Raw genomic sequence first — 23,983 nt, 5'->3', positions numbered from 1 at the left:
GGTGGGAGGGGGGAGGGGGGCGGGTATATACATACATAGTGAGTGAGATGTACACCATCTAGGGGATGGTCATGATGGAGACTCAGACTTTTGGGGGGAGGGGGGGAAATGGGCATTTATTGAAACCTTAAAATCTGTACCCCCATAATATGCCAAAATAAAAAAAATAATTAAAAAAATACTTTTGTGTAGTCTCAATGAATAATATTCGTCATCATTATTATTAACTCCCCCTTGTCAGATAATTATAACTATTGTAATTATTCCAAAATACAGTATAGCGATAATGAAGACAGTGTTTTATTGGGTCAGTCTTCGTGCAATAGAAATATAGATCCACCAACTTACTACGGTGTGACCGTCAGAAAGTTATTCAGATTATTAGCTGTAGATACCTCACTCTATAGTGAGAGTAGTAAATATGCCCTATATTTTTGAAGGGTAAAATTAAATAAAATGATGCATGTCATTATCTATCGTGATACCTGGGACATACAAAATGGACAATTCATAATTGTGAGGTTCCGTTATTAAAATGACAATGAATCTGTCTTGCATGCCCATCATTTATGAATAAACAGAGCAATGATCAGGATGTCATTTTGATCATTATAAATATATCAGGTCTCTTACCTCTTTTGATGGCCATACAGAACTTTTGATTAGTGAAGATCCTTATGTCTCCTGCTTTCAGAGCATGCCTGCCAGGTGAATTCTCCCAGGAAGAGGAAAATCCAAATGGATTACATACGAAAAAGGAGGAAGGGAGAGGACACAAAACCGTAAAAATAAAATCCAAGGTATGTGTCAAGTGGGGTGCTCATGTGGCTATGCTCTCAGTTGGAGAGGTATTAAAACCTGCAAAGTTAATCACCAGCATATATAGGTGATAGAGTGGGTTGAAAATATTCAAAAAGTACATAAATCTAATCATCCTAGGAAAATGAAAAGCCAAATCTGACATTTAAATATACATATTTACACTCTCTGCAATACAAAAGGCATTCGTGTCACTAATGCATAGAGGAGAAATTGTGCAGGACCAATATAGTGTGAGAAGTTCTATTGGTGGGATTTCTCCAAAATAAGAATATTTGAGCTGAGAGAAGAAGGGTGGGTCACTGTTAATCAGGAGAAGTAAGAAAGGAATAAATTTTCTAGGCTCAGAGAACACAATGCTGGATGGCACATGGCTCGGTGAGTTTCAAAGCAGGAATTCTAGGGACCAGGGAGTTGGAGAGCAAGGAAGGAGAATCAGGAAGACAGAGTCTGTGAGCCTCACGCTGAGCATCCTCTGCTCTTTTTTGATGTGCATCTCGTGTCAGTAATTTTATGTTTATTTGTGGGTCTGAAGCTGCGACTGTGTTTTTCTCATATTTCTCTTTCCAGGGAATGTGGATCTACTTGGTGCCTGTCATATTGTAGAGGCTCAAAACACAAATGTCAGATGTATAAGAATGAGTGAGACCAAATGTGTCAACAGTGACACAAAACAGAAATCTTGAAGCTCATCACATGCCCAAATGTAGACGACAAGCTCTTCCACCTGCATAGATTAAATATAAGACTGTCCCCATCTCATTATTCTAGAGATAAAGCCCATCACACACTTTCCTCTCTTCCTTCTTACCACACTAGCCCTCATTGTGTCACTCTGACTCTGTCTGGTGAATGTCACTGAAGCTTTCTCTTCTCCAAAATCTGTCCCTAGGAATCCCAATTGGGTTTTCATGTAGTCTGTGATCAGGGAATTACAGGTGTAGGGCAGCAGGGGCAGGTTGAACATTTCTAGTGTCTCCAGGGTTGAATGCCCGGAGCAACTCATTAAATTAATTGTTCCATTGTCTTTCCACTCTCCACAATCATCAGCCCCCTTGGGATACCAAGAAGAAAGCAGAAGGGAAAGTTCTCAGTCAATGTTTTGTCAATAGAGACAGCATAGAGGAAGTTGGATTTATTTTCCCCAAGGGGGAAACTGTTCTTCTTTTGGTTTAACTTAAAAGTGCCAAGGTTTCCCTTTACAGAAAATTAAATTTCTATAGGCATCCAAACTCAGGCATCATCTCTCTGAGATGTGCTAGTGTTGAGTAATGTTTGGAGGTTTTGTGGAGTTCTTCTTGTCCACAATTTTATAGAGGCAAAGATGTCCTTTCTTTTTAATTTTTTCTTAATTTTTTAAACTACTTTATGAAAGTATGATTGAAATGTAAAGACCTGTACATATTTATTGTATACAACTTGATGAGTTTGGGGATACGTATATATCCATCAATTCATCACCACCATGAGGCCAAAGACATACATGTCAATATCCTCCCCAAATTTCCTTCAATCCCCTTTATATTTAAATGTGTGATAACCACATTTAACATAGGATGTGCAATTTAGCCAATTTTCAATTTACAATACATTATTATTAGCAATAACCAATAAGCTGTGTAGTAGACCTCCAGGACTTATTTCGCATGCATGTCTAGAACCCTGTAAGTTTTGACAATTATCTTCCCATCTCCTCCTCCCCAGTCCCAGGCAACCACCATTCTCCTCCAAAGAAGTCCTTCCTCAGGAAAGCAAATTCGGGAGCCATATTTCTGCGAAAATGACTAACAAAACCGGGACAGGAAAAATCCTTTGGCATTTACTGGAGACGTGGAGCCTTTGTTGATATGAGGATATAATTTATTTATTTGATTATTTTGAGGCAAACTCTTGCTGTTTCCCTGGGTAGAGAGAGTGCCATGGCATCATCACAGCTCACTGCAACCTCAAGCTGTTAGTCTCAAGTGATGCTCCTGCCTCAGCCTCCTGAGTAGCTAGGAATACAGGTGCATCACGACACCCATCGAATTTTTCTATTTTTAGTGAAGATGTGTCTTACTTTTGCTCAGGTTGGTCTGCAACTCCTGAGCTCAAGGGATCCTCCCAGAGTGCTAGCGTTACATGTATAAGCCACCACACCTGGATTAGGGCTCCATTTATTACCGCTAAATGGAAAGACAGGATGATAATAATCCAGGTAAAGTCGGTTGAAGAGTGAGGATTGAGGAAATATAGGTGGCAAATGCACAATGGCTCTACACCTTTTCAATGAAGGGAAGAAGAGAAATAAAGCAAAGCCTAAAGACAGTGTGGAGTATTGGACACTTCTACAAAAATGTTTTAATTAGAAGCTATGGGAACATGTTTAATGTCAAAGAGAATAAATATAGTAAATGCAGGCATTGGAACACACAGGAAATACCCCTTACAATATTGGCAGGAGGTAATATATACTGTTAATCACACAAACATCAAAAAGTATCATAACCTGATATACAGAATACATGGGCCCAGAAAGCAAGGGTTGGAATCACAAATGTCCTTGTCTAACATTCCTCCCAAAGAGCTGCTTAGGGAGTTAGTGCCTCTCATCTCTACAAGTCTGGCTTCTCTTGATTTAGAAGTCTTGACTCCTTAAAGGGATGGCTCTTCTAGAGACACGGCAAAGTCCTGGTCCTCAGAAGCTCTTCACTCTTGCAAGGAACATTTTAATAGTGAAGGTCCCACTTAACATTCAGCTATACTTCTTGCCAGGGTGTTTTAGAGTCCTGAGGTCCAGGGATCAGCAGAAAACAAGTGCCAATATCTTTTCCTTTTGGTGGCTTGATTGATATACCATAAAATATACTGGTTTAAAGCATCCGGTTTGATGGTTCCTTGTATATTCACGGAATTGTGAAACCATCATCTTGATCAAATCATAGAATATTTTCACCGTCACCAAGGAAACAGGGCACCCAACAGCAGTCACATCCCATTGTCTTCCTTTCTCCCTACCCTAGGCAACCACTAATCTATTTTATGTCCCTACTAGCTTGTCTCCATATAAATGGAATCATACCATCATAAACTATGTTGCCTTTTGTGTCTTGCTTCTGTCCGTTCCTGTGTTTTCAAGGTTTATCCAAGTTTTCTCCAAAGTTTTCTCCTATGGAATGGAGTAATGTATTTGCAAAGCATATATCAGATAAAGAGCACATATCCAAAATTTATGTAACTCAAGCAACTCAATAGTGAAGAAATAAATAGCTCAATTAAAAAGTAGGCGAAAGATCTGAATAGACATTGCTCAAAAGAAGATACACATTTCTACCCATTACTGGAACCAAAAAAGAAGGAGGAGGAGGAGGAGAGAAGAAGAAAGAGGAAGGAGGAGGAGGAAGAGAAGAAATATACAAATGGACAACAGGTATATCAAAAAAGGTCAACATCATCAACCATCAAGACTGTAAATTAAAAGCACTATAGAATATCACCTCACATCTATGAGAATGGATATAAAATGTGGTGTATATATAAACAATGTTCAGCCTTTAAGAGGAAGAAAATCTGTTATTTGCTCCACATTGATCAACATGGAGGACCACATGTAAAGTGGCATAAGGTAGACTAGGTGGACAAAACACAGGGTGAACTCTCCCATAGGTGGAATCTACAAAAGTCCAGCTCATGGAAGCAGACAGAAACATGGTGGGTACCAGAGGATGCCAGGTGAAGGGATTGGGTAGATATTGGTCAAAGGACACAAAATTTTATATATATTGAAGAAATAATTTCAAAAGATCTACTATATATGGTGATGAGTATTGTTCAAAACAATACATTTTATACTTGAAGAATGATAACACCAAGGCCAGGGAAATTGTTTGCAAAACATATATTTCATAAGGGTCAAATTATCCAGAATTTATAAAGAAATAGTACAAATCAGAAACAAAAGTAAAAACTATGCAATTAAAAATGAGCACAGACTTGGAAAGACATCTCTCCTCTGAAGATACACAAATTGCCAACAAACAGGCAAGCAGACGGCCAATGAGTCAGTAGGGAAATGCAAATGAAAAACACAGAAAGATGCCACTTAACACCTACTAAGAGGATATAGTCTTTTTTAACTACACTGCTCATGGGGCTGCATTATTAGTTCAACCTCTGTGGAAAGCAATATGGAGATACCTTAAAGCGATGCAAGTGGATCTACCATTTGATCCAGCAATCCCATTACTGGGCATCTACCCAAAAGAACAAAAGACACTCTATAAAAAAGACACCTGCACTGGAATGTTTATAGCAGCACAGTTCACAATTGCAAAGTTGTAGAAACAACCCAAGTGCCCCTCAATACATGAGTAGATCAATAAAATATGGTATATGTATACCATGGAGTACTATTCAGCTATAAGAAACAATGGTGATATAGCACATCTTGTATTTTCCTGGATAGAGCTGGAACCCATTCTGCCAAGTAAAGTATCCGAAGAATGGAGAAACAAGCACCACATGTACTCACCAGCAAATTGGTATTAACTGATCAACACCTAAGTGGACATACAGGAATAACATTTATCAGGTGTCGGGCAGGTGGGAGGGATAAGAAGGGGATGGGTATATACGTACATAATGAGTGTGAGGTGCACCGTCAAAGAGGTGGTCATACTTAAAGCTTTGACTCGAGGGGGGGCAAGGGCAGTATACATAACCTTAACATTTGTACCCCCATAATATGCTGAAATAAAAAAGAAAAAAGAGAAGGAAAATAACAAGTATCGGAAAGGATATGAAGATATAGGAGAACTAAACCATTCCTGAGAGGTAAACAGTGCCAGCTGATATGACACACGATATGGCACTTCATCCAAAAGTTAAACACGTAAATAACATATGACCCAGCAGTGGGACTGCCAGGTACATTCTCCAAATAGGTGAAAATAAGTATGGAGCAAATAAATTTACATACCATTCACAATGGCCCACAGATGAAAATCACACGAATATTCATTAATGAATAATAGATAAACAACTTGGGGTTTATTATACAGTGGACTATTACTCAGCCATAAAATGGAATGGAGCAAGTTAACATTAACCATTAACATCACCAAGAGGAAGGGAAGAAAAGGGAGGAGAGGTGAGGGAAAGAAGGAAGAAAGGTAGGAAGGCTAGTAGAGAACAAAGAAGGAAGGAGGATAGTAGAAAATAAGGAAGGAAGGAAAAAAAGGAAGGAAGGAAGGAAGGAAGGAAGGAAGGAAGGAAGGAAGGAAGGAAGGAAGGAAGGAAGGAAGGAAGGAAGGAAGGAAGGAAGGAAAATGCAGGGATCACTAAGAAGGAAGCAACATCTCCAACTTGTCTTAGGCAGTATGTCACTGTGAATCATATCAATGAACATGATTTCCAATCCAGATTCCAGCATTTGTGTTGAAAATCCCATCACTGTCCCTGGGAATTGCAGGATAGCAATGTCAGGAGTGTGAACTCATCATCATTTTCTAGAACCTAGCCCATCTGAACTCAGTCTCCCTTTGAGCAATGGGGTGCACGAGAGACCATAGCACAAAGATATGTTTTCACAATAAAATTCACACATGTAAAGCAACAAAGAGACCCCTGGTAGAGTAAGAACTTGGCTGGTATTGTAAGATTGTCATTGCATTTCTTGCATCAAGAGCAAGAGCACAACCAAACTGAGGTGAGGAAGAGTAACATGCAAGAGGAGAGTTTTTAAAGAAATCATGTGAGTACTTGATATGAGAAGTACTTTAAATGTCAAGTTAGAAATCTCAGGAATGGCCCCAAGAAAACTGATGAGAATTGGAACTTTAAGGCTCAGGTTTAGGGGAGAAAAGTTCAAAAGAAATTACACAGGAAGTTGTTGAGGGAAAAACATATAAGAGCAGACTCTTAGGTGCTCAGGAAATAAACAAAAGAAACATGAAATTTAAAGGAGGAAGAGTACCAGGATATTTAAATTCACATTTGTCTTCGAGGCCCACAACGTCCACTTAGTTCTAAGCCAGTGATGTGTCCATCACAGGCAAGAGGCTGCCGTGCTGAGCAGTCTTCCCAGGGCCCCCTTCACGTCCTTGTTTCTCAGGCTGTAGATGAAGGGGTTCAGCATGGGGGTGACCACCGTGTACATCACTGAGGCGATGGCGCTGCTCTGGGAAGAAGGGGTCACAGCAGAACTGAGGTAGACCCCAAGTCCTGTTCCATAGAACAAGCAGACCACACAGAGGTGAGACCCACAGGTGGAAAATGCTTTGTATTTGTTGGCAGTGGAGGACACCCTCATCAAGGAGGAGACGATCTTAGAGTAGGAGTACAGGATCCCTGTGACAGGAAATACACCCAGCAACACAGCCGACAGGTACAAGCAGATGTTATTGATGAGGGTGTCAGAGGAGGCCACCTCCAGAACCTGAGCCAACTCACAGAAGAAATGTGGGATTTCAGTTTCTAGGGAGAAAGTCAGCCTCATTATCAGTAGAACATGAACCAGAGCAACCAGGGACATGATGACCCAAGACATCAGGACCAGCAGACCACAGAGCCTGGGGTTCATGATGACCGTGTAGTGCAGGGGGTGGCAGATGGCCACGAACCTGTCAAAAGCCATCACGGTCAGGAGGAAATTATCCAGTCCACCAAATATCATGAAAAAATACATCTGAGTGAGGCATCCCATGTAGGAGATGTCTTTGCTGTGTGTGTCGATGTTCACCAGCATCTTGGGGACGGTGGTGGAGGTGAAACAGATGTCTACAAAGGACAGGTTGGAGAGGAAGAAGTACATGGGGGTGTGCAGGCGGGAGTCAGAAGAGACGGCCAGGATGATGAGCAGGTTCCCGAGCACCGTGACCAGGTACATGGACAGGAACAGCCCCAAGAGAACGGGTTGGAGTTCAGGATCATGTGACAGACCCAAGAGGAGAAATTCTGATACATCCGTGTGGTTTTCTGCTGCCATATAGTTAGCGTGTCTGCTGGGGAAGGAGGAAGATGGAACATTTCATGAGAAGACAACTGCCACTTCAGCTAGTTATCACATCACAGTGTCACCCTTGGATGGATGCCACTTATGCCCAGTAGAGTCCTTTCAAAGACTGTGATTCCCTCAACTGAGGGGGTAGCCCATTTATATTTCAAATGTGTAGAGTTACCTAGACTTCCTTCCATTTAGCAGCAATTTCACCATTTTATCATCTACTCACAGAACTCAGTCAGTTTTAATTCTCATATCTGAACCTATGGGCATTAACTAATTTCTTTGATAGACTCCTCAATTATTCAAGATTATTCAAGACATAACCTGCCTTTTCTTGAGAATCCCTATTCTGCCTTCATTCTAATGCCTGTACAATAGTGATTACCACATGGATTTGTCAATGGAACCTTCTTTTCTGTGACTTGACATTTCCTATTGATGGGAAAGTTTCCTCTTAGTGTCTTATTTTTGTTCTGAAAACGTGTTCATTTGTATTATCTTGTTGTGAGGTTTAAAAATACTTTTGTGTACAAATAGCCTCCATGAATAATATTTGTCATTATTATTATTAAACTCCCCCTTGTAGCACAATAATTTTGGATTTGCAACTATTGCAAAATACAGTATAGAGATAAGGAAGACAATGTTTTATTGGGTCAGTCTTCCTGCAAAAGAAATATTGATTCCCCAGCTTACTACAGTGTGACCGTCAGAAAGTTATTTAAATCATTAGCTGTAGATACCTCACCTCTATCATGGGAGTAGTAAATATGCCCTATATTTATTGAAGGGAAAAATTAAGCAAGATGGTGCATGCCATTATCCACCGTGATGCCTGGGGCATACAAACGGACAATTCATAATTGTGAGATTCCATTATTAACATGACAATGAATCTGTCTTGCATGCCCATCATTTATCAATAAATGGAGCAACCATCCGGATGTAATTCTCATTGTTACAAATATATCAGGTCTTTTACCTCTTTTGATGGCCATACAGGACTTTTGATCAGTGAAGATCCTTATGTCTCCTCCGTTCAGAGCATGCCTGCCAGGTGAATTCTCCCAGGAAGAGGATAAAGTAAGTGGACTACATACATAAAAGGAGGAAAGGAGAGCACACAAAAACATAAAATCCAAGCTATGTGTCAAGGTGGGTGCTCATGTGGCTATGCTCTCAGTTGGAGATGTATTAAAATCAGCAAAGTTAATCACCGACATATATAATTGGTAGAGTGGATTGAAAATATTCAAAACTTACATAAATCCAAGCACCCTAGAAAAATTAAAAGCCAAATTTGACACTTAAATATGTATATTTACACTCTCTGCAATAGAAAGAGCATTCGTGTTACTAATGCCTAGAAGAGTTTCCTAAATTAAAGACAGAAAAAATTGTGGAGGACCATTTTAGTGTGGGAAGTTGCATAGGTGGGAGTTCTGTGAAATAGGAATATCTGAGCAGAGAGAAGAAGGATGGGTCATTGTTAATCAGGAGAAGTAAGAAAGGAATAAACTTTTTAGGCTGAAAGAACACAATGCTAAATGGCATATGGCTTGGCATGTTTCAAAGCAGGAATTCTAGGGACCAGGGAGAAGGGGAGAGCAAGGAAGGAGACTCTGGGAGACAGAGTCTGTGAGTCCCAAGCTGACCATCCTCTGCTCTTTCTTGATGTGCATCTCATGTCAGTAATTTTATGTTTGTTTGTGGGTCTTAAACTGTGACTGGTTTTTTTTTTTCTTATTATTTTTCTTTCCAGGGACTGAAGTTCTACTTGGTGTCTGTCATATTGTAGAGGCTCAACAAACACAAATGTCAGATGTATGAGAATGACTGAGACCAAGCATGTCAACGGTGACACAAAACAGAAATCTCGAAGCTGATCCCATGCCTGAATGTAGACTCAAAATTGAGTACTAAGGTTAGCTGAAATACACTCATAATGATTTTAAAGGAATAATACATGATGAGCAAGTAATACCTATTCTAAGAATGAGAAACAGGTTTGTGTTAGGAGGTTTGCTAACATAGCACATCACAAACATAGGTTCATAAAGAGATTCGCAATCACACTGCAAAAAATGTATTTGAGAATATGGAATAGCCACTTCTGTGGTTAGCACCCAGGGCGGGGAATCTGCAGATACGCACACAGAAAAATGAGGGCAACTTTGTAACCCAGTAGACGATGATTGTTTCAAAATCACAGACAACATGATATTCTACATTCACATACTAGAACATTTGTGATCAATTTATGATTAGATGAAGGCAGACTACTCCAACGTCAATGGTTCCATATTCTCATGGACATTTAGAGATTAGTAAAATGGAAAAAAGAAATTCGCCTGCATGGCAACAGTCAGAACTAAGTATGTTATATGCATTATGCTGTAGACATGGAAATGAAAAAATAACGGTGACAACAAGAAAATAGAACAATTCAGTGATTTCAGTAAGTCACACCTGCCAGCAGTAATAGGCATCTGAATTAGAAAATCTGATCTACTTAAGAACAAAATATTCAATACCTAGTGAGTAATTGGTCCTCCATGAGTAATTAATGAATAAGTGATTGGAGACAGGAAATCTAACAGGAACCTAAAATAGTTGGGAGAGAGCGGAGAAGCTTTGAAGACTGCCCAGAAAATGAAGTGTGCAAGAAATGGCCATTTCTAGCTGTTTTTGGAAAGAGATTCTAGATTCCAGAAAGAAAGGAAAGTGAACACAATCAGAGCTGGAAAACACTAGTGTTGGTGGAAATTAAATTACCTTCAAAGTACAAGGACTTCCACCTGCATAGATTAAATAAATATAGGACTGTCCCCATCTCATTATTCTAGAGAGAAAGCTCATCACACACTTTCCTCTGTTCCTTCTTACCACACTAGCCCTCATTGTGTCACTCTGACTCTCTCTGGTGAATGTCACTGAAGCTTTCTCTTCTCCACAGTCTGTCCCTGGGAATCCCAATTGGGTTTTCATGTAGACTGGGATCAAGGATAACAGGTGTAGGGCAGCAGGGGCAGGTTGAACATTTCTAGCATCCCCAGGGTTGAATTCCCAGAGCAACTCATTAAAGGAATTGTTCTATTGTCTTACCATTCTCCAAAACCTTCATCCCCCTTGGGATACAAAGCAGAAAGCAGAAGGGAGAGTTTTCAGTCAATTTTTTTGTCGACAGAGACAGCGTAGAGGAAGTTTGACTTATTTCCCCCAGCGAGGAAACTGTTCTTCCTGTGGTTTAACTTAAAAGTCTCATGGTTTTCCCTTATGGAAAGTTTAATTTCTAGAAGCAACCAAACTCAGGCATCGTCTCTCTGTGTTGTGCCACCATTAAGGAATGTTTGGATATTTTGTGGATTTCTTGGTGTCCATAATGTTATAGAGGCAAAGAGGTCCTTTCTTTTCAATTTTTTTTCTTAATATTTAAACTACTTTATGAAGGTATGATTGAAATGTAAAAGCTGTACATATTTAATGTATACAACTTGAAGAGTTTGGGGACAAGTATATATCCATGAATTCATCACCACCACGAGGCCAAAGACATGTCAATCACCTCCTAAAATTCCCTTCAATCCTCTCTGTAGTTTAATGTGTGATAATCACATTTAATATAGGATCTGCACTATACAAATTTTCAGTATTCAATACATGATTATTAGCAATAAGCTCTCAGCTGTGTAGTAGGGCTCCAGGACTTATTTCTCATACATCTTTAAAACCCTGTAAGTTTTGACAATTATCTTCCCATTTCCTCCTCCTGGTCCCAGGCAACCACCATTCTCCTCCAAAGAAGTCCTTCCTCAGGAAAGGAAATTTGGGAGCAATATTTCTGTGAAAATGACTAACAAAATTGGGACAGGAAAAATCCTTTGACATTTGCTGGAGACATGGGAGCCTTTGTTGATATTAATGCTTCATTGAATTATTATTATCATTTTATTTTTTGATACAGAGTCTTGCTCTGTCTCTGTGGCTAGAGGTATACCATGGCATCATCATAGCTCACTGCAACCTCGAACTCCTAGGCTAAAGTGATCCTTCTTCCTCAGCCTCCTGAGTAGCTGGGACTACAGGTGCAACACGGCACCCACCTAATTTTTCTGTTTTTAGTAGACAGAGGGTCTCGCTCTTGCTCAGGCTGGTCTCGAACTCCTGAGCTCAAGGGATCCTCCCAGAGTGCTAGGGTTACAGGTGTGAACAACCGCACCTAGCCCAGGACTCCATTTATTACCTCTAAATAGAAAGATAGGACAATAATAATCCAGGTAGAGTGGGTTGAAAAGTGAGGATTGAGGAAATGTAGGTGGCAAATACACACAGGCTATACAGGTTTTCAATGAAGGGAAGAAGAGAAATAAAGCAAAGCCTAAAGACAGTATGGAGTGTTGGACACTTCTACAAAAACATCTTAACTGGAAGATATGGGAACATGTTTAATGTCAAAGAGAATAAATACAATAAATACAGGCATTGGAACACACAGGACATACCCCTACAAAATTTGCAGGAGGTAATATATACTGTCAATCAAACAAATATCATAATGTATTATAACCTCATATGCAGAATACATGGGCCCAGAAAGCAAGAGTTGGAATCACAAATGTCCTTGCCTAACATTGCTCCCAGGGAGCCACTTGGAGAGTCTGTGCTTCTTGTATCTGCAGGTCTCGCTTCTCTTGATTTGGAAGCCTTGACTCCTAAAGGACTGGCTCTTCTAGAGACAGGGCAAAAGTCCTGGTCCCCTGGAGTTCTCCACTCTTCCAAGCAACATTTTAATAGTGAGGCCCCATTTAGCACTCAGGTATACTTCCTGCCAGGGTGTTTTAGAGTCCAGAGGTTCAGGGATCAGCAGAAAAGAAGAGTCAATATCTTTTTTTTTTTTTTTTAATGGCGTGATTAAGACGTAATTCACATGCCAGAAAACGAACATGCTTTCAAATTAGATTCCAGCATTAGTGTTGAGGATCCTATCACTGTCCTTGGGAAACTCCAGACAGCAATGTCAGGGGTGTGGACTCATCGTCATGTTCCCAGGATTTAGCCATCTGAACTCAGTCTCCCTTTGAGCAATGGGGTGCACGAGATACCATAGCTCAAGGACACATGTTCACAATAAAATTCACACATGTAAAAGCAACAAGCAGAGCCCTGGTAATGTAAGAGCTTGGCTGGTATTGTAGGATTGTCATTACATTTCTTTCATGAAGAGCAAGAGCACAACCAAATAGAGATGAAACACAGCAACATGGAAGACAATAACAAAACAATTTTTGGGGAAGCCATGTGAGCACTTGATATGAGAAGTGCTTTAAATGTGAAGTTAGAAATCTCAGGAATGGCCCCAAGAAATCTGATGAAAATTAGAACTTTAAGACTCAGGTTTAGGGGAGAAAAGTTAAAATGAAATTATGGAGGAAGTTGTTGAGGGAAAAACATATAAAAGCAGACTCTTAGGTGATCAGGAAATAAACAAAAGAAACATGTCATTTAAAGGAGAAAAGGAGCCAGGATATTTAAATTCATATTTGTCTTGGAGGCCCATAATGTCCACTTAGTCCTGACCCAGTGATGTGTCCGTCACAGGCAAGAGGCTGCTGTGCTGAGCAGTCTTCCCAGGGCCCCCTTCACGTCCTTGTTCCTCAGGCTGTAGATGAAGGGGTTCAGCATGGGGGTGACCACCGTGTACATCACTGAGGCGATGGCGCTGCTCTGGGAAGAAGGGGTCACAGCAGAACTGAGGTAGACCCCAAGTCCTGTTCCATAGAACAGGGAGACCACACAGAGGTGAGACCCACAGGTGGAAAATGCTTTATTCTTGCCCGCAGTGGAGGACATCCTCATTAAGGAGGAGACGATCTTAGAGTAGGAGTATAGGATCCCTGTGATGGGAAACACACCCAACAACACAGTGGCCACGTACAAGTAGATGTTATTGATGAAGGTGTCAGAGGAGGCCACCTTGAGAACCTGAGCCAGCTCACAGAAGAAATGCGGGATTTCTGTGGCCCTGGGGAAGGTCAGCCTCATTATCAGTAGGACATGAACCAGGACAACCAGGAACATGACGCACCAAGACATCAGGACCAGCAGGGCACAGAGGCGGGGGTTCATGATGACCGTGTAGTGCAGGGGGTGGCAGATGGCCACAAACCGGTCATAGGCCATCACAGTCAGGAGGAAATTATCTAGTCCGACAAAAACGGTAAAAAAGTACACCTGAGTGAGGCATCCTATGTAGGAGATGTCTTTGCTCTGTGCATCAATGTTCACCAGCATCTTGGGGACGGTGGTGGAGATAAAACAGATGTCAACCAAGGACAGGTTGGAGAGGAAGAAGTACATGGGGGTGTGCAGGTGGGTGTCAGAGCTGATGGCCAGGACGATGAGCAGGTTCCCGAGCACCGTGACCAGGTACATCAACAGAAATACCCCGAAGAGAAGGGGCTGAAGTTCAGAATCTTCTGAGAGACCCAAGAGGAGAAATTCTGATATTCCCGTGTGGTTTTTTGCTTCCATGTAGGTGGTGCGCCTGTTGAGGAAAGAAGCAAAAGCAACTTTCAACAAACAGCCACCTGGCACCTCAGTTATCACAAGATGGTGTCACATTATGGTGTCACCGTTGGATGGGCTTCCTTCACATGCAGTAGAGTCTTTTCAAAGACCGGGAATCACTCAGGCAGGCGTTAGCCCATGCCACTTTATAGAGTAGAGGTGTTCAGACTTCCTTTATTTATTTATTTATTTATTTTTGAGACAGAGTCTCGCTTTGTTGCCCAGGCTAGAGTGAGTGCCGTGGCATCAGCCTAGCTCACAGCAACCTCAATCTCCTGGGCTCAAGCGATCCTCCTGCCTCAGCCTCCCGAGTAGCTGGGACTACAGGCATGCGCCACCATGCCCGGCTAATTTTTTCTGTATATATTAATTGGCCAATGAATTTCTTTCTATTTATAGTAGAGACGGGGTCTCGCTCTTGCTCAGGCTGGTTTCCAACTCCTGACCTCGAGCAATCCGCCCGCCTCGGCCTCCCAGAGTGCTAGGATTACAGGCGTGAGCCACCGCGCCCGGCCTCAGACTTCCTTTAATTTAGCACCAGTGTCTCTGGTTTACCATCTACTCTCTTGTTTTAATTCTCCTGCCTGAATCTATGGGCATCAACTAGTTTCATTTTTCATATCGGTTTTGCAAATAATTGAAGACATGTCATGTCTTTTTGTGATCATTTCCATACTTTCTTCATTCTGAAGCTCTACAACGTATTAAGGAACAGATTGTCCCCTCTGACAACATTTATTCTGTGACCCAATGGAGCTCGTGATGTGAAAATAAACTCTCAGTGCCTTCTTTCCTTTCTAAAATTCTGGTTATCAGTAGTTTCTTGTTTGTGAGGTTTAAAATACCTTTGATACAGTAAGTCTCAGTAAATAATAGCTGTCTTTATTAATATTAATATGATTATTATTATTATAAAATTCCTCCTTTTAGGAAAATTATTCTGGATATATATGTCTCCCAAAGTGCAGTATAGATCTGTGATGTAGAAAATATTTTCTTTTTTTTTTTTTTTTTTTTTGAGACAGTCTCACTCTGTTGCCCGGGCTAGTGTCACATGGCATCAGCCTAGCTCACAGCAACCTCAAACTCCTGAGCTCAGGCGATCCTCCTGCCTCAGCCTCCCGAGTAGCTGGGACTACAGGCCACCATGCCCGGCTAATTTTTTTCTACATATTTTTAGTTGTTCAATTAATTTCTTTCTATTTTTAGTAGAGACGGGGTCTCACTCTTGCTCAGGCTGGTCTTGAACTCCTGAGCTCAAACGATCCACCTGCCTAGGGCTCCCAGAGTGCTAGGATTATAGGCGTGAGCCACCGCACCTGGCCAGGAAAATATTTTCTTAAGTCAGGCTTCCTGAAATAGAGTTTTGACCCACCAATTTACTACTGTGTGAGCTTGAGAAAGTCATCTAAACTCTTAGTTGTGGATACCTTACCTCTACAGTAGGAATAGTAAATATTCCCTGCGTGAATGGAGGAATGAAATTCGATGAGATGATGCCTGTCATTTTTCTATTGCGTTTCCTAGGGCATGCGATGGACATTTCAAAAATGTGAACTTCTATTATTAAATATTTTAGTAAATCAGTCTGGCAAGCCTTTCATTTATCAATATCCCTCTTAAATGGGGCAATCACCAGGATGTAATTCTAATCATTATAAATACAACAGGACTATTACCTCTTTTGACCACCGTGCAGGACTTCCAATCAGTGAAAATCCTTCTGTCCCCTGCTTTCAGAGCACGCCTGCCAGGTGAATTCTCCCAAGAGGAGGAAAAAGCAAGTGGACTGCATATATAAATAAAAGAAGGAAATAAAAGCACACAAAAACATTAAAATAAAATACAAAGTGTATGTCAAGTGGGGTGCTCATGTGAGTATGCTCTCAGTTGGAGATGTACTAAAATCTGCAGAGTTAATCACCAATATATATAATTGATAGGTTTGATTAGAAATATTCACAATTTACGTAAGTCTAATTAATCATCCTAGAAAAATGAAAGTCACATTTGAGATTTTAAAATAAATGTTCGCATTATCCCAAATAGAAAAAGAGTTCATGTTACTAATGCATAGAGAAGTTTCTTAAAGGCAGAAAAAATTGTGGAGGACCAATTTAGTGAGGAAGTTGCAGGGGTGGGACTTCTGTGAAATAGGAATATTTGAGCAGAGAGAAGAAGGATGGGTCATTGTTAATCAGGAAAAGTAAGGAAGGAATACACTTTCTAGGCTGAGGGAACACAATGATGGATGGCATATGGCTCGGTGAGTTTCAAAACAGGAATTTGAGGGACAAGAGAGACAGAGAGCAAGGAAGGAGGGTCAGGAAGACAGAGTCTGTGAGCCCCACACTGAGCATCCTCTGCTCTTTCTTCATGTGCATCTCATGTCAGTAATTTGATGTGTATTTGTGGCTCTGTGGCTATGACTGTTTTTTTCTCATTATTTTTCTTTCCAGGGATTGTGGATCTACTTGGTGCCTGTCATATTGTAGAGGCTCAACAAACACAAATGTTGCACATGTAAGAAAGAGTGAGATCAAATGTGTCAACAGTGACACAAAACAGAAATCTTAGGCCGGGCGCAGTGGCTCACGCCTGTAATCCCAGCACTCTGGGAGGCCAAGGCGGGAGGATCGCTCGAGGTCAGGAGTTCGAGACCAGCCTGAGCAAGAGCGAGACCCCGTCTCTACTATAAATAGAAAGAAATTAATTGGCCAACTAATATATATATAGAAAAAATTAGCCGGGCGTGGTGATGTATGCCTATAGTCCCAGCTACTCGGGAGGCTGAGGCAGGAGGATTGCTTGAGCCCAGGAGTCTGAGGTTGCTGTGAGCTAGGCTAACGCCACGGCACTCACTCTAGCCTGGGCAACAAAGCATGACTCTGTCTCAAAAAAAAAAAAAAAAAAAAGCTAATCCCATGCCTGAATGTAGACTCAAAATCGAATAGTAAGGATAAATGGAATGCATTCGTGTTGATTTTAAATGAATAACACATCATGAACAAATAATACCTATTCTAGGAATGGGAAACTGGGTTCGTGTTAGGATGTTTGCTAACGTAGTACATCACAAACAGGTTCATGAAGAGATTCACAATCATAGTGCAAAAAAATATATTTGAGAATATGGAATGGTTGTTTCTGTGGTTAGCAGCCAGTGCAGAGAATGTGCAGATACCCACACATAGAAACCAGGACAACTTCTTAACCCTGTGCTTGTTTGAAAACCACAGCTGAGAGGACATTATACATTAACATATCAAAACATTTGTGTTAAGTGTATGATTAGGTGAAGGCAGACTACTTCAACATCAATTATTTGATATTCTCCTGAAAATTGAAACAGATTAGTAAACAGATTAGTAAAATGGAAAAAAGAAATTAGCCACAATGCCAACTGTCAGAAGTATGTTATATTCATCATGTTGTAGACAATGAAATGGAAAAATCATGATGATGACAACAATATGGAACCTATTCAGTGATTTCAGTAAGTCAAACCTGCCAGCAATAATAGTTTAGTCAATTAGAAAATCTGATCATATTAAGAACAAAATAACACCTCATACATATAGGTCTTCCATGAATAGTTGATGAATAAATAATTGGATACAGGAAAGGTAACAGGAACCTGCAATATTTGGAGGACAGTGAAGAGGCTATGAACACTGCCCAGAAAATGAAGTATGCAAGAAATGTCTGTTTCTAACTCTTGTTGGATGGAGATTCTAGATTCCAGAAAGAAAGAAAATCAGAGTGAGAGCCGGAAAAGACTAGTGTCGGTGGAAACTAAATTGCCTTCAAAGTATAAGGAATTCACCTGCTCCTTCTTGATGTGCATCTCATAAATAAATATAGGATTGTCCCAGTCTCATTATTCTAGAGATAAAGCCCAGCACACTCATTCCTCTTTTCCTTCTTACCCCACTAGCCCTCATTGTGTCACTCTGACTCTCTCCGATGGATATCACTGAATCTCTCTCTTCTCTGAGATCTTTTCCTGGGAAGCCTAATTGTGTTTTCATGTAGGCTGGGATCAGAGAATTATAGGTGAGAGGCAGTAATATTTTTATCATTTCTATTGTCTGAAGGTTGAATTCCCAGAGTACCTCATTAAATAAATGATTCTATTGCCTTTCCACTCTTCCAACAATTCAGCTCCCATGGCTCACAAAAAAGACAACAGAATGGAAAGTTTCCAGTCAATTCTGTGTCTCCAGAGACAATAGTGGGGAAAGTTGGATTTATTTCCTCTAAGGAGAAGGTCTTCTTCCTTTGCTTTCATTTGAAAGTCACAAGGTTTCCTCTAAGGGAAGTTTAATTTCTATAAGCAGCCCAACTCAGGCATTATCTGTCTGTAATGTGCCAGCATCCAGGAAAGTTTGGAGATTTTATGAAGTTCGCAATGTTGTCGAGGGAAAGAGGCCCTTTGTTCAAAATTTTTTCTTTTGTTTGTATCCTCTGTGATTTCTTTCCTCAGAGTTTCATAGTTTTCCTTGTAGAGATCTTTAACCTCTTTGGTGAAGTATATTCCTAGGTATTTTATTTTCTTTGTAGCTATTGTGAATGATATTGAGTCTTTGACTCCTAGTTTGACTGTAATTGGCATATATCAATGCTACTGATTTATATACATTGATTTTTTTCTATCCTGAGACTTTGCTAAATTTATTTATCAATTCCAGGAGACTCTTGGTGGAATCTTTGCAGTTTTCTAGATACAAGATCATCGGCAAAGAATGATGGTTTGACCTTCTCTTTTCTGATTTGGAGAACATTTACTTCTTTCTCTTGCCTGATCTCTCTGTAGGAATTCCAGCACTATGTTCAATAGAAGTGGTGACAGTGGGTATCCTTGTCTTGTTCCAGTTCTTAGGGAGGATGCTTTCAACTTTTCCCAATTCAGTATGATGTCGGCCATGTGTTTGGCATATATGGCTTTTATAATTGTGAGATATGTTCCTCCTATGTCTAGATTGTTGAGGGTTTTTATCATGAAAGGGTGCTGGATTTTTTTGAATGCTTTTATTGCATCTATTGAGATTATCATATGACCTTTGTTTTTGTTTATGTGGTGAGCCACATTTATTGATTTACATATGTTGAACGCTCCTTGCTTCTCTGGGATGAAGCACATTTGGTCTTGTTGGATTTTTTTTAATGTGCTGTTGCATTCAGTGTGCTAGTATTTTATTGAGCACTTTTGCATCTATATTATGCTCTTGGTTAGGTAGAACCAACATTGTTAAAATGGCCATACTACCCAAAGTAATTTACAAATTCAATGCAAATTCCATCAAATTACCAACATTATACTTTACAGAGCTAGAAAAAAATAATTTTGTGCTTCATCTGGAACCATGACAGAGCCCAAATAGCCAAAGCAATCTTTTTTTTTTTTTTTTTTTTTTTTTTTTTTTTTTTGAGACAGAGTCTCGCTTTGTTGCCCAGGCTAGAGTGAGTGCCGTGGCGTCAGCCTAGCTCACAGCAACCTCAAACTCCTGGGCTCGAGCGATCCTTCTGTCTCAGCCTCCCGAGTAGCTGGGACTACAGGCATGCGCCACCATGCCCGGCTAATTTTTTATATATATATCAGTTGGCCAATTAGTTTCTTTCTATTTATAGTAGAGACGGGGTCTCGCTCTTGCTCAGGCTGGTTTTGAACTCCTGACCTTGAGCAATCCGCCCGCCTCGGCCTCCCAGAGAGCTAGGATTACAGGCGTGAGCCACCGCGCCCGGCCGCCAAAGCAATCTTAAACAAAAAGAACTAATCTGGAGGTATCACATTGCCAGATTTCAAACTGTACTACAATGCTATAGTAACCAAAACAACGTGGTATTGGTATAAAAATAGAGACATAGACCAATGGAACAGAACAGAGAACCCAGATATAAAGCCATCTACCTACAACCAACTAATCCTCAACAAAGCAAACCACAATGTACACTGGGAAAAAGAAGCCCTATTCAATAAATGATGCTGGGAAAATTGGATAGTCACATGCAAAAGAATGAAACAGGACCCCTACCTCTCACCACTCACAAAAATTCATTCACGATGGATAAAAGACTTAAATCTCAGGCATGAAACCGTAGGAATTCTAGAGGAAAATGCAGAAAAATCTCTTCTATATATTGGTGTAGGCAAATAACTTATGACTCAGACCACAATGGCAATCATGGCAAGAACAAAAATTAATAAATGGGGCTTGATTAAACTAAAAAGCTTTTGCACAGCTAAGGAAACAAGCAACAGAGCAAATAGACAAGGCTGGGAGGAAATATTCCCAAGCTACACATTTGATAAAGGGAGAATATCCAGAATTTACAAAGAACTCAAGCAAATAAGCAAGAAAAAACAAACAACCATATTAAAAAGTGGGCAGAAGCAGACAGTAAAATGGTAGCTACCAGAGGCTGTGCAGTGGGGAAATTGGGTAGACCTTGGTAAAAGGATACAAAATTTATTTTATATAGAAGAAATAATTTCAAAAGACCTATTATACATTGTGATAAGAGTAGTTAAGAACAATAAATTGTATACTTGAAAGAAATGGAAAGATTATATACAGAAATGGGAAAATAATTACATAACATATACTGGTAAGTGTCAATTTTCTGAAATACATAAACAACTAGTAGAGGTCAGAAACAAAATTACAAACTAAACAGTTAAAAAATGAGCACACACTTGAAAACTCATTTCTCCACAGAAGACATGCAAATTGCCAATAAACACATGAAAAGATGCTCAGTTAGTCATGAAGGAAATGCAAATCAAAAGCATGAATAGATGCCACTTCACACCTAGTAGGTGGATATAATCTTTTGGGGGCAAAAAGGAAAATAACAAGTGTTGGCAATACGTTGTAAAACATGTCAGCCACTATGAAACACAGTTTGGCACTTCCTCAAAAAGTTACAACATACAATTACCATATGACACAGCAGTCCCATTGATAAAACTAGTCCCCAAATAATTGAAGAGATCATCAAACAAATGAAGGTACATGCATGTTCATAGCAGCACTAGTCACAATAGCCCAAAGATGGAAATAAACCACCCCCCCAAATGATTGGTTAAACAACTTGTGGTTTACTATACAGCAAAAATATTATGCAGCCATAAGAAAAGGGATGAAGCCAGTTAACATGAACCAATAAAACAGCCAAGAAGAATAAGGAAAGGAAGAGAAGACGGAATGAGGGAAAGAAGGAAGGATCGTAAGGAATAAAGAAATAAGGAAGGGAAAAAGCAAGTATCATAAGGCATGAAGCAACATTTTGGAGTTGTGCTGGGCAGTACATCACTATGAATCATGTGAGTGAACCACATTTCATGCTGAGAATCCCATCATGTACTTGTGAAAACAGGACAGCAACGTTAGGAACATGAGCGCAGTGTGAGTTTGCCATGTTACGGTTCATCTCAACTCAGTCTCTTCCTTTTCAGAAATGGGGAAATGGAGAGCAAATATCTCAAAGAAATGTTTTTCGCATTAAATTCACACATGTAAAGCAAGAAGCTGAGTTCTCCTAGGATAAGAACGTGGCTTTAACTTATTGTGTGTGTATATATGTATATTATTTTTTATTTCAGCATATTATGGAGTTACTAATGTTAAGGTTACATATAAGCCCATGCTCCCCTCCCCCCTCGAGTCAGAGCTTCAAGCATGACCATCCCCCAGACCGTGCACATCTCACTCATTATGTATGTATATACCCACCCCCCACCCCCTCCCACCTGTCCGACACCCCATAAATGTTATTCCTATGTGTCTTATATTTTGATTTCATTTCTTTGAGGAATAACAAGAACACATCCACATGGAGGTGAAGAAAACATTAACATGCAAGAGGATAATTTTTAAGTGAACTGTGTCAGCACTTGTTATAAAAAGTGTTTTAAATGGCAAGATGGAAAATTCATGAATTGCTGTAAGACAACTGACCAAAAACAGAACTTTAGGAACCATGTTGTGAAGCGACAAATTAAAAAGGAAGTCCTGGGGGGGGGAAGTCATTGAGGAGAAACCTACAAAAACATATTATGCAAAGTCACAGGTGCTTTGGGAATGGGAAAATGAAGACTGTCTTCTAGGGAGAAAAAAACAACCAGGACTCTAAAATTCACATTTGAATTAGGGGCCCATAATGTCTGCTTAGTTCTGAAGAAGTCATCTGTCATGGTCAAGAGGCTGCTCTACCGAGCAGTCTTCTTAGGGCCGCCTTCACGTCCTTGTTCCTCAGGCTGTAGATGAAGGGGTTCAGCATGGGGGTGACCACGGTGTACATCACCGAGGCGATGGCGCTGCTCTGGGAAGTAGGGGTCACAGCGTAGCTGAGGTATTCAACCAGACTTGTCCCATAGTACAAGGAGACCACACAGAGGTGAGACCCACAGGTGGAAAATGCTTTGTTCTTGCCCGCAGTGGAGGACACCCTCTTTAAGGAGGACACGATCTTAGAGTAGGAGTAGAGGATTCCTGTGACAGGAAATATGCCTAGCAACACAGTGGTCACGTACAGGTAGATGTTATTGATGAAGGTGTCAGAGGAGGCCACCTTGAGGAGCTGAGTCAGGTCACAGAAGAAATGTGGGATTTCAGTGCCTACAGAGAAGGTCAGCCTCGTTATCAGTAGAAGGTGAACCAGGGCGACCCAGAAAATGATGAACCAAGACATCAGGACCAGCAGGGCACAGAGGCGGGGGTTCATGATGACCGTGTAGTGCAGGGGGTGGCAGATGGCCACAAACCGGTCATAGGCCATCACGGTCAGGAGGAAATTATCCAGTCCAGCAAAAATCATAAAAAAATAGACCTGAGTGAGGCATCCCATATAGGAGATGTCTTTGCGGTGTGTGTGAAGGTTCACCAGCATCTTGGGGACGGTGGTGGAGGTGAAGCAGATGTCTACAAAGGACAGATTGGAGAGGAAGAAGTACATGGGGGTGTGCAGGTGGGCGTCGGAGATGATGACCAGGACAATGAGCAGGTTCCCGAGTACCGTGACCAGGTACATGGACAGGAACAGCCCGAAGAGAAGGGGCTTCAGTGAGGGAACTTCTGAGAGACCCAAGAGGAGAAATTCTGATACTTCCGTGTGGTTTTTTGCCTCCATGTAGTTGATGTGTCAGCTGGAGTAGAGGAGAAAGCAATGTTTAATAAACACCCAACTGGCACCTCGTTGGTTGTGATTACTTTATACAATATCACCCTTAAATGGACGTGCTTCACCCTTTATAGAGTCATTTCAGAGTGTGATTCACTCAGCCAAGTGATATCCCAAATCCATTTTATGTTATTTTTTAATTTTTTTAATTTCAGCATATTATGGGGGTACAAATGCCAAATCCATTTTAAACATGTATAGTTATTCAGATTTTCTTTTAATTTAGCCGAAATCTCTCTCTCTCTTTTTCATCCACTCGCTAGTCTTCATTCTCTTACTTATATTTATGAACTTAATCAATATCTTCTTTTATATGACCCCTCCAAAGGGGTGGTGTCTCTTCCCTAACAATTTCCATAGTCCTTCACTCTAACATGTCTACCATGGTGGTTACGATGTGGATTTTCAACTCTAAGAACCTTTATTCTGCAA

General features: G+C 40.5%; 3 protein-coding genes across 3 annotated transcripts; all 3 read right to left on the bottom strand.

Annotated features, from left to right (window-relative positions):
* Positions 1-6,844: 6,844 nt before the first annotated feature.
* On the bottom strand, positions 6,845-7,783 carry LOC105869718 (olfactory receptor 7D4-like). Its single transcript, XM_012761755.2, has one exon. The coding sequence runs from the start codon at positions 7,781-7,783 to the stop codon at positions 6,845-6,847; it is 939 nt and encodes a 312-aa protein (XP_012617209.2).
* A 5,610-nt stretch (positions 7,784-13,393) lies between these two features.
* LOC105869719 (olfactory receptor 7D4-like) lies at positions 13,394-14,332 on the bottom strand. Its single transcript, XM_075998250.1, has one exon. The coding sequence runs from the start codon at positions 14,330-14,332 to the stop codon at positions 13,394-13,396; it is 939 nt and encodes a 312-aa protein (XP_075854365.1).
* An 8,235-nt stretch (positions 14,333-22,567) lies between these two features.
* LOC105869720 (olfactory receptor 7D4-like) lies at positions 22,568-23,500 on the bottom strand. Its single transcript, XM_012761756.2, has one exon. The coding sequence runs from the start codon at positions 23,498-23,500 to the stop codon at positions 22,568-22,570; it is 933 nt and encodes a 310-aa protein (XP_012617210.2).
* Between the last annotated feature and the right edge of the window lie 483 nt (positions 23,501-23,983).

The sequence above is a fragment of the Microcebus murinus genome, chromosome 27 (genome assembly GCF_040939455.1).
Source record: "Microcebus murinus isolate Inina chromosome 27, M.murinus_Inina_mat1.0, whole genome shotgun sequence".
Classification (NCBI taxonomy): Eukaryota; Metazoa; Chordata; class Mammalia; order Primates; family Cheirogaleidae; genus Microcebus; species Microcebus murinus.
This window is presented reverse-complemented; position numbering and strand designations above follow the sequence as displayed.